Source organism: Myripristis murdjan, chromosome 6 (genome assembly GCF_902150065.1).
Source record: "Myripristis murdjan chromosome 6, fMyrMur1.1, whole genome shotgun sequence".
NCBI classification, from domain to species: Eukaryota; Metazoa; Chordata; class Actinopteri; order Holocentriformes; family Holocentridae; genus Myripristis; species Myripristis murdjan.
The window spans coordinates 22,167,756-22,179,737 of record NC_043985.1 but is presented as its reverse complement, the minus strand read 5'-3'; the positions used below and the strand labels follow the sequence as shown (position 1 = coordinate 22,179,737).

The window sequence follows — 11,982 nt, the reverse complement described above, 5'->3', positions numbered from 1 at the left end:
ACACACACACACACACACACACACACACACACACACACACACACACACACACACAAAACAGATTATCATGCCATTTCCTCTCACATTATGCTTTCTGCCAGTCCTTCATGATAAGGTAGTTCAGAATTACATGATACCAGAATCTTTTAAGTATTATTACAGCGAATACTGTATCATTTATGTAATATCTGGCTGTCATTTGAACAGCAAATGTTAAATGAAATTTTGAATGAACGTTACTTTAAAACCTCGTTGGGGAGAGAGCTGACACGGAACGCCACACTGTGTAGCTGACATCAGCCTTGGTCCACACACCATGCTGCTTGACTAGGCTCAAAGTAAAACTTGCTGGATTATTCACCAGGTAGTCCAACCCTCAACCGCAGATAACACTGGTAGAAACAGGAAATCGGTTGCATAATCCAATTCCACCATAATAGAGATGACTGGCAGACACTGACTCGTCGCTGATGTTGTCATTATAATCTATAGTAACACATATGGGATTATAATATGGTGAGTACCGGCAAGTTTTAAACAACATACTAAAGGGGAAGGCGCCAGGGAGTTGTTGGAGCGGATGGAAAACTTTTTTTTTTTTTTTTAAACTTACTTACGGAAATAGGAGGTGAACTCAGCGCTCAGTCTCATACCGTGCATGTTGTGTGTGAGGCTGAAATGTGCATTAACAATGTAGTTCTTTGTAGAGTGAGTGTTGCACGCAAAGGTGTCATATCCCGATGAAATTGGTGGAATTAAATTCTTACGTACGGACTGTATTGTTTTGCGCAGACCTTGCAAAATGCAGTCCGCACACTAGTTCCCTTTTTTTTTTTTTTTTTTTTTTTTTTTTTTTTCCCCACAGATTTATTGTGTGCAGCCGCGGTGCGCTGCCTCAGACTTTCAGACATATCGCCATACACGGAATACATATTTCGGCTGATGTCTGCAGTAAGAATCAAGTCAGTCAACTCTGCCACAGTGTTTTTTTTTTTTTTTTTTTTTTTTTTTAGTTTAGCCTATATTTTAAAAAGGGCAACACATTGTTGCAGTCATGCTTACAGGACTATTAATCAAGATGAGAGCACATAATTATACCACTGTACTTAGTAGATATTTCATACAGTTCCTTCTATGTAAAAAATAGTATTTTGTTGGCTTGCATTGTTTTCCTTATTTCAGGCTACAGGCCAAAAAAAGATACTTTAAACATTTAAGCTTCTGTAAACTTGTTAATGTATGACATTTTGGAATAAGTTCTGTATGCTGAACTGAATTCCTGTTTTACTTTTGCAGTGGCACCAAAGCCTCCATTAAGAATTTCACTGCTTTGCTATCAAATAATTGGTATAGTGACATTCTGAAGATGTCACTTAGCATTTCACCAGCTTAGATGCGGTTTAAAAGTGAGTCCTGCTAAACAATAATTTCATGGTTTAACCTGCAGTGTGACTGCTGTATCAGAACAAGCTCATGCTCAGCTAAGCTGCAGCTAAACCAGAGGGACTGAGAGGTCTAACCAACAACCATGATTCAAATGACAGCACATGAAATTCTGTGTGATGCTGTAAAAGAATTAGTCTCACTTTTTTATTATCTAGTTTATCATTTCACTGTTTACCAAACAAATGTAAGAAAATTAACATATGCATTACATAGACCAGTGTAGGCTACATGGGTAATTCTTCAATTGAGGCAACTTTTGACTTCTTAAATTGTAAGAAAATACAACTTGTAGAAACATATTTTTATCCATCTGAATATTGCTTTTATTTTCTCAGGAATTCATTCTTGTGGATGGTTGTGACCATTTATTTCAGATATATTAATATATTTATAGGTTTTTCCAAGATGTCAGGACAAAACGTCATTACCATCACATCATCAAATAATGAATTATTTTTCAAAACAACATGAAAATATGGTGTTTTTAAAACATTGCATGTAATTTCAAACATTAATTTTGACTAAGCTGTGCTGAGAATGATTTTTATTTCATTTTAAACATATTTATAGGAGTTGTTTGTTCTGATATTTCAATATTATGTTAGATGCTACTCTGACAATTAAATTTATGCTTTCAGTACATTAATAATTTATATATTTTTTGGATAAAATGTTAAGAAAAAATGTTAAATTCTCACAAATACAAAATAAATATATAGAAATTATTTAATAAATTTGTTTTTCTCAAAAAATATGCGCTGTGGTGGTAATGACTGTGTGTTGCGGTAATGACAAAATGTTTTGGTAATGACATTTGATACAAACAGCTAATGTAAAAATGAATCAAATCCACCTTTTGAAATAGAAAATGTTTATTACCTTGTTACAAAACAGTTAACGTTAATGTTTTTGACCTTTGCGCAGTTGTTTTTGGTGTCATGTTGAATTAACTGTAGCCTATTAAGAGAAAATGTATGAATTTATTTTAAAAGACACGTGAGGCCTTTATAAAATATTCAGACATAATATTTATGAGTTGGTGCAGAAAAATGTTATTCAATAATGTTATTTAACACAGCTGTTATTTAAAAATTTTAACACATATTATCCTTGGGGTTAAACCTCCAGAAAATCACACACACACACACACACACACACAGACAAAGACAGACACATATGTTTTATAGAAGCCAGGGCCCAAATTGACCGCATCTAAAACCCCAGTGTCAAAATAGTCAAAATGTGTACTAGACATTGATAATACAGTACAGGCCAAAAGTTTGAACACACCTTCTCATTCAATGCGTTTTCTTTATTTTCAGGACTATTTACATTGTAGATTCTCACTGAAGGAATCAAAACTATGAATGAACACGTGGAGTTATATACTTAACAAAAAAAGGTGAAATAACTGAAAACATGTATTATATTCGAGTTTCTTCAAAATAGCCACCCTTTGCTCTGATTACTGCTTTGCACACTCTTGGCATTCTCTCGATGAGCTTCAAGAGGTAGTCACCTGAAATGGTTTTCACTGCACAAGTGTGCCTTATCAGGGTTAATTAGTGGAATTTCTTGCTTTATCAATGGGGTTGGGACCATCAGTTGTGTTGTGCAGAAGTCAGGTTACTACACAGCCGACAGCCCTATTGGACAACTGTTAAAATTCATATTATGGCAAGAACCAATCAGCTAACTAAAGAAAAACGAGTGGCCATCATTACTTTAAGAAATGAAGGTCAGTCAGTCCGGAAAATTGCAAAAACTTTAAATGTGTCCCCAAGTGGAGTCGCAAAAACCATCAAGCGCTACAACGAAACTGGCACACATGAGGACCGACCCAGGAAAGGAAGACCAAGAGTCACCTCTGCTTCTGAGGACAAGTTCATCTGAGTCACCAGCCTCAGAAATCGCAAGTTAACAGCAGCTCAGATCAGAGACCAGATAAATGCCACACAGAGTTCTAGCAGCAGACCCATCTCTAGAACAACTGTTAAGAGGAGACTGCGCGAATCAGGCCTTCATGGTCAAATAGCTGCTAGGAAACCACTGCTAAGGAGAGGCAACAAGCAGAAGAGATTTGTTTGGGCCAAGAAACACAAGGAATGGACATTAGACCAGTGGAAATCTGTGCTTTGGTCTGATGAGTCCAAATTTGAGATCTTTGGCTCCAACCGCCGTGTCTTTTTGAGACACAGAAAAGGTGAACGGATGGATTCCACATGCCTGGTTCCCACTGTGAAGCATGGAGGAGGAGGTGTGATGGTGTGGGGGTGTTTTGCTGGTGACACTGTTGGGGATTTATTCAAAATTGAACCATTTCAGGTGACTACCTCTTGAAGCTCATCGAGAGAATGCCAAGAGTGTGCAAAGCAGTAATCAGAGCAAAGGGTGGCTATTTTGAAGAAACTAGAATATAAAACATGTTTTCAGTTATTTCACCTTTTTTTGTTAAGTACATAACTCCACGTGTTCATTCATAGTTTTGATTCCTTCAGTGAGAATCTACAATGTAAATAGTCATGAAAATAAAGAAAACGCATTGAATGAGGTGTGTCTAAACTTTTGGCCTGTATTGTATATCTGTGAATTTTATCTTTACTCAGTTATCTCCATTAAATAAGGAAAAATCATTGAGTATGAGGCAAGAAAAAAAAAGAAATGTCATCACCACCACAGTTTGTCTTTACCATCACAGCTTATTGTGTGGTGGTAATGACGTGTGATGGTAATGACATTTCTTACTTTCCTGGTAAAAAATAGCTCATTGTATGACTTGGCAAGGCTAACCCAACAGCTAGCATAAAATGCACTCTAGCTACACACAAACAGAGCAAATTTTCATAAAACTACACTAAAATAACAACATTGAAGCTTATTTGGTAATGACGTGTAATAAACATACTCTACTGTCACCCTATATAAATCTTGAATTTACTTACATTTCTGATGATCAAAATGTCAAACTTTCCTCTTGACAGCCATGTGCTCATCTGCCTCTTCACATATGCAGATGAGTGAAGTGAACTGATTTTGGAAAAACTTTATTATTCTGTGATTTGTTCAAAGTGATGGTAATGACCACAGTACTTAGGGACAGCCATATTTTGTTTGAGAAAACCCACATATGGCACATTAAAATGAAATATCTATGTGAAATTTATTTATTCAACTTGTTTTGAAGAAGTATAATGTAAAAATTTAGTTATTTTTAAACTTTTTTTCACTTTATAACATAGTTGAAGTACCACACTCTGGGCTGGGGACATGGCCAAAGCACTGAAAATTTGACATAAAACACATTTAAAAAAGTATAAAAATACATGACAAAGAGACAATAAAAAAGTTCAGGGTTAATTTTATTGCTACTTAGCAAATGTGACAAAACCTAATATGATTTTAATTTTTTTCATGAAATTTTAGGCCAGGGACTGAAAAGTTACCCAAATTGAAGAATTACCCACATATATTTTATAATTTGTAGGCAATGTGCACTTTGATTCTTGCAAACAAAAACATTAAAAATATAACATACAGATGGGTGACTAAAAAAAGGTTCTTGCCTAAATAAGAAATATGACTGTAAATATTTCCATGCAGTTGTACTGCATGATACAGTTAAACAATTACACCCTCTCATGGTACAACCTTCAGACACAAAGACTGCCCTCTAGTAACATCCAGATTTAGATCTATGGGAAAGAAATCAGTCGTTAAGTAGCACAATTCAGTAGCACAATTCAATGAGCATGATGTTTGTGCATTAGTGCAATCAGGTGACTGAGTTCTCACTGGACCAGACAACAAATGCAGGGAATGCTGGGAAGTGTCCTATGTCACTATGACAGTCAGTGGGTCAGCAGTGAGGTCCAGACAGGCATATCTCCAAATCCATTCGTTGGATCACCATGAATTTTGTTGACCACATTCATGTTGGCTCCAGGATGAAACTTTGCAATTGGGGCATCTCTATGACCTTCCTCTAGCACCACCAGCAGGCCCAATGGGGCATCTGCATTAAAAATAACACCCTTGTGGTTGTAGATAGATAGATAGATAGATAGATAGATAGATACTTTATTCATCCCGAAGGAAATTCACTTTTTTTTTTTTTTTTTTTTTTTTTTTTTTTTGTTGGGCCCATTCACAATTGTTCTGACGTAACAGTTTGGCAGAGTCTCTTGGCTTACTTATTGAAGTGTCTCAATTTAAATGTATTGAGTGTTGCATTTGGCTTACACAGAAGCAACTGCTATGTCGTGGCAAGAGATACCTTTTTTTTAAATTATTAAAGATTGAACTTCAGTTACATCGTGTGTGTAGCAGGTTTAGTTTAAACCTCAGATACAGTGAGTTAGTGACTTTTAGGCGAAGACACAGTAACTAGGTCTGAGTACACAGCAGTGGGGTTAAAAGACCATGTGAATTGTTCCAGACATCTCAGGTTTAAACTAGTCTTCAACCCTAAACTGCAGCTAAGCCATAGCAACTGCCCCACCAAGTCTGCAGTCTTCCTCCAAGGTGTCACTAAATGGTATGACTTCCCTGTCAAACAGATTATAAATAAACTGGTTGACAAACAAACTTGTCCAACGGGTTGTTGTAACACAGTCACACGTGGACAGCGGTTAGGCCCAATTCCAGTTTACTTAGATGGATTACAGTGATAATAAGCTGTACCATGCTGGGGAGTTAACAACTCCATTCACACTCGAGACTAATTCAGGTGAAATACACACACAAGTTCATTCACTCAGAATAAACAGAGTAGCGATTCAATAGCAGTGGTAAGGCGAAGGCCAAAGCAAACATCCTTGGGAGAACTGGAGAATATATTTATATATTTTAGAACAGACTCTTTAAGAAATTGATTTAATCTCAGATAATACAAATTAGCCAAGTACCATTAATTAAAAGCTGTGGTGGCTGAGTCTGCCAAAGGGGGTAGACTGTCCAACGGGGTGCACAAAACTCACCACAGCAAACAAAGTTATCCAAGGTGCCCAGTGCTCCAGTCACAGCATGCAGCAAAGGGACCTCACCAAGGTGGCTCACACCACCCAGCAGCACTCAGCTTACCTAAATGAGTCTAAAAAACACAATGAAGCAACAAGTATAGACTTTTTTCACAGTAGTCATTTGACATGAAACAGGGCAATCCTGTGTTACCAGTGATACTAATGAAGGTTCTGTTCCATTTGGGTCGGCTCACAGGAAAGGCTCTGCTACATTAAATGGAACAGAACTTGATTTGATTAACAACCTGTGTTCACCTGCTATTTTGCATCAAGATGGCTGTGAAAATGTGAAAGTGGTTTACAGCAAGTTTATGTCAGCAAACCAGGTAAAAATAAATACTGAAATGTTTTATAACTTACCCACACTTAACGCCTCCATAGGTTGGAAGCACAAGCTGGTGGCAAAGAAGCACTCACTAAAACGAAGCAACTATCCAGCATTTAATAGGAGGCAGAACAGCAGCTGCAGGATCCCATAGAACAGAAATTAATATGTTGCCCTGCAAACATTGCGACCCAAGAAGAATTTACTCCAGATGCTGTAAAGCACCCTACTTATCATTCTTTACTCTCTTATGGGCCTACAGTGACCAACTCAGTTACATCAGCAGAACTAAATTCAGCCTACCGTCATTGGCTTTCCCTAAGTGGAGGCCACCACAACACAAACAACACAACACAAAATTTCATATTCAGATTCCATAATCTCTATGTAAAGAAACAAGGATACACTAGCAGTGAGAAGAGCATACATTACATTGTATGCCCATACAATGAAACTGTGTGAGCAGTCATTGCCTGTTTATACATGTGTTGTGATTTGGATATCTAATAATGCCATATTAACCACTGCATGATTATTTCTTTGTGTGTTTCCTAGAATTGAGACTACCATTGCTCTGCCTTGTTTCATCAAGAGATGGCACTACCGAGCCACAAGGCTAAGCTGATTGAAGATGAGAGCCTGGAGGACTGGCAGTTGATTGGCTCAGGGGGGTTTGGGCAGGTTTACAAGGCGAGGTATAAGACCCTGAAGATTGATGTGGCCATTAAGCTGTCTCGTTATTGTGAAGGGTACGGAGAATAATAAATATCTGATCTATCTGTGATTTTGCTTGATAATCATCTACCTTTTCTGAATGAACCTTCCAAAACTTACCAACTCCTAACCTGTGCCCTACCTCACTCCAGCTCCATCAGGGATGAGGCCCTACAGCGAGAGGCCAGTCACCTGGTTAAGGCTGACAGTCCTTTTGTGCTGCAGGTTTTTGGACTGTATCAGGGCTGTCCACCAGATATGGGATCTGACATGCAAATGGGTATAGTCATGGAGTTCATGGAAAGGGGCACCCTGCGGTCCCTCCTGCAGTTATGTCGTCCACCGTGGCCCCTGGCCTTCCGGTTGGCCCACCAGGTTGCTCTTGGCATGAACTTCCTCCACGAAATAGCACATCTTCTGCACACAGACCTGAAGCCCAGTAATGTGCTGCTGGATCAAAGCCTCAATGCCAAGGTAGGCTGATATGACCCTAAATTTTGATACTTCTATTAAACGGAGGATTGATTGAGGTTGTTCTTAAATCTCTCTCTAATGCTCCCATGTCATGTTTTTCCTCTCGCTGTGTAGCTCGCAGATTTTGGCCTTTCCAACAGTAGCACAGATACAACAGTGCTGGAAGGAGGGACGTTAGCCTACACGGCCCCAGAGGCTTTTGCTGAAACATACCAGCCTGTTCCTGCTTATGACATCTACAGGTCAATTCTCAAATGAGTATTGTAATATACTGTTTGAAAATAGTTTTACATGTATAATAAATGTATACCAAAATATATGTTTTTTTTTCTTTATCAGCTATGGTATACTTCTCTGGTCAATTCTCACCGGTAAAGAGCCCTATCCAGGTAAATGAGGGCTATTTTAACTCATTTTTATTCCAAGTTCTCATAATTTTATGAATGGTGCGTAGGGGCGACATCTGTGTAGCTCTTACATGTGTAAACGCAAGATATTGGGGGCCTGTTTAAATTTACCCATTTTATTCCTTTTCTCAAAGAAACTGCAGTATCTTTTTGGAGAGTTTTTAAGAATTATGCATGTCTGTAAAATGTGTTACATACTGTTCATGCAAAAGCATCCTGATAGAAAACACCCCAGCATATTCTGGGATATGACAAAATAGGAGCCAGGATAGGAAGGTAGCGCGTAGTACATTTGAGTGCCTGAATGTATTTTGTCTTCACTGTAACTCATGTAGATGCCAATACCAGTCGTGTGGAGTTGTGGACGGCTGGGCAGAATAAAAGACCACCCTGCGATGAAATCAACAGGATACAGGCAGATGGGATCAGTGAGCTGGCTGACCTCATGGTGAAATGCTGGGATCGGGAGCCCTCTAACAGGCCTCCATTCATAGGTTTGTGTCTTTATACTGATGGTCACCTAACTGACAATTGTACTTTTTGCACTTGAGAATCAAGTAGGATTATTCTAAATGCTTAAGTTTTGATAGAGTGCTGCTTTTTAGCGTTTATTCAACCTGCAGTATTTACACTTCTGACACATTCTGCCCTCTGTATTACAAAATTTAATAAAATATTGGCTTTTGTTTCAGACTGCCTTGATGTGACAGAGTGTGTGTACAGTAGGCATAAGAATGGAATTCGTGATGCCGTCAATCAAGTCTTAATGAAGCTGGTACTTAAGTTAATTAATTATTTAACTTATCTTTATTTGGTGAAGGTGACATTAAATAAATTGCTGGATTACTCATGCATAATTTTATCTTCCTCTAGGAGTCAGGAAACAATCATTTGCCGTCATACGCGACTGCACCAAGTTCTCTCTCTCAGCCTCCAGGTACATATCTTTACAACATCTTGGCTGGGATTGAATATATATATATCGTAACTGTTTCCTTAATGCCCACAATGCAACTCAGTGCAGAAATGTCTGCTTTTTTCTAGCGGCACGGTCAAATGATACAGTGGATTATCCCAATTTTGCAAGATCTGAGGATGCTTCAACAATGGTAATGCACTTTTTTCTCAGGTGGTCCCTCATCATGGTTGTAATGTGCTGGTAATTAAGTTATTCTTGTCAATGAAACACTGTATTCAAAGAAATCTTATTTTGGTAAGAATGGACTGCATGTTTAATACCATATCTCTATGTATGATTCCACCCTGCAGTCATAAAGAATACACAAAATGAAATAAAATGAAACAAACAAAGAAAAACAACAATCAACAATCCTTGTAGAAATTGAGTTTGAGAACAACTAAATACCGCTAACTAAATACCATACAATATTGTTATTATGAAAACGGTGAAATTATATAATATAGACTTAAATTGTTTTTATTTTGTTTTGCTAACAGGATTCAGTGGATCCAGTGAAACTACGTATTGAAGATAAAGGTGAGGATGTTAAAATTTTGGTTCCTGATCTATGCCCACAAAGTGAGACTCACACTATTGCAAATGATTTCCATTAAATGTATTGTAGCTTTTAATGGTCTTTAAAACTTAATTGGGTCTCAGTAGTAGTCTGAGACAGACAAATAGAGAAAGATAGGATTTTTGACCTTGTTAATGGTCAAAAAATTTGAAATCTATGCATAAAGTTGCATAAAAAAATTATACTTTGACATGTACTTAGCTTTATCTTTTTGTTTTACTCTTACAGTTTGCAGCAATTTTCCAGTGAATCCATCTTTTTATATTTTAAAAACAACAAATGGGCAAGCTATTGCTGTGGCATCTACAGTAGAAGGGTCATATTCACAACTAGACCCAGTGGCTTACCTTACTTTTCTTACTTTGATTCCTCTCTTTTCAAAAATAGGAAAGTTCGTGGACACTCAGAGGGCAAAGTTAATTCAACTAACGTCCATGGTAATGCCAATCATAGACGACCTTGGGAACATGGTCCACCCTGAGGCCTACTCACGGATTGAAGCTAAAACGACAGACCAGGAGAAAATGAGGGAGCTATATAAAACTCTGCGCTCAGGAGGGTTAAAGGTCAAAGCAGCCTTCTATGACGCCCTCTGCAAAAATGAGCCACTTCTACTAGAGAACCTCAGTAAGGTTCACTCTTAAAGTGGTCAGACAAGATACTTTGAATGTCGAAAAATTATTATGCAAGGCCATTAACTGGAATTATTTGCCTCCATTAGGTAGCTCCTGATATTCAGAGCAAAGCAAGTACTGGCTTACTTGCAGTGGGTGACAAACAATTGATTGAAGTTGCTGTATCTACATGAGACAAGCCACACGATCAATAGTTTGTCATGAATTTAGTGACTGCGGGATCTCTGGATATTTCAGCAGACGATGAATCAGCTATGACCCTGGAGACATGGTCCACCCGGAGATCAAAATGGATCAGCCATGACCTGTGATTTTTTTTTTTTTTTTTTTTTTTTTTTTTTTATTGTTATATTATTTTGTAACTGTAAAACTACATCAATTGTACTGTTATGTAAAGCAACATATTTTTTGTTTCCATTACTTTTAATTTTGCATATTTTGTAATAGCTGTGAGCCAAAAATCACTGGTAAAAATAAGGCCCACTGGGGTCTGTGCTGCAGCATTTGTATGTGTACTGTTGTTCATTCTAGAAAGAGGTGTCACTCTGTTTTGTAATTAAAAAGTTTGTAAAATAAATTCAGAGATAGATAAATACCTAATCTATACAGTGTTTTACAGTGTTTTCAACCAAAGGGCAAAGTGATTACAATAACATCAACAAAAAAACATAGCCAAAAGAAAAATCTAGAGAGCACAAAATCATTTGTTACTTAAAGACTGACATGAAATATTGCATCTACTCATCAAGCTACCTAACATTAGTGTTATGACTGTGCTCTTGTATGGAGAAAAGTAGCGCTGGTTCAGTGGAGTGACCTGATTTTAACCCTTTGGCGCATAGCGGTCACTACAGTGGACAGCTGTTTAAAAGACATTTTCTCCTAAATGCAATGGTTTCTATGGTGGAATTGCACATCAGCTGTTAGAATGCTCTCTGCTGCTCCCCCCATTGAGGTTTATGCAGAGACTGTCAGTTCTTGTTGCTGAACACATTAATATTAGTATAATGATATGATAATACCAGTCCTGCATCCTTAAAGAAGTATGGAGACTCACAAAAATGTTCATGCCCTAAGAAGAGTAAAAACACATAAGAAAAAAATCTTGACTCCGGCTATCATAATTCATGCATCAAAGGGTTAAGAGAGATACAGTGATTTGGAAGTTTTGGTGCCTGAAATTAACTGTTGTGTCAAGCTGCATATTGGTGTAGAGAGTAGAGAGTTTTTGAAAATAAATGTAATGCTGGTTAGGATAACAAAAAAAAAAAAAAAAAAAAAAAAAAAAAAAAATCCCAGTTCACATATGTAGTGTATCACTCACAGTGGCTAATTTATCATAGTAAATTATAATGTGCAGCATACATATTTTGGGCACTGTTAAGGTTATGGGGGACTGTTCCAGCCTACCAGTAGATGAGGGAG

The 11,982-nt window shown here is 37.5% G+C and overlaps 1 protein-coding gene across 2 annotated transcripts; it reads left to right on the top strand.

Annotated features, from left to right (window-relative positions):
• Positions 1–444: 444 nt before the first annotated feature.
• Positions 445–11,188, top strand: LOC115360458 (receptor-interacting serine/threonine-protein kinase 3-like). 2 transcript variants are annotated; one of them, XM_030053382.1, is made up of 12 exons: positions 445–516; positions 7,345–7,538; positions 7,656–7,977; positions 8,092–8,219; positions 8,317–8,366; positions 8,720–8,878; positions 9,077–9,159; positions 9,258–9,321; positions 9,429–9,493; positions 9,843–9,882; positions 10,310–10,549; positions 10,644–11,188. In XM_030053382.1, the coding sequence occupies exons 2-12, from the start codon at positions 7,384–7,386 to the stop codon at positions 10,652–10,654; spliced, it is 1,317 nt and encodes a 438-aa protein (XP_029909242.1). In that variant the 5' UTR covers positions 445–516; positions 7,345–7,383; the 3' UTR covers positions 10,655–11,188. The 2 variants fall into 2 exon arrangements, with proteins under 2 accessions (XP_029909242.1, XP_029909241.1); XM_030053381.1 differs by having other exon boundaries at positions 10,310–11,188.
• Positions 11,189–11,982: the final 794 nt, after the last annotated feature.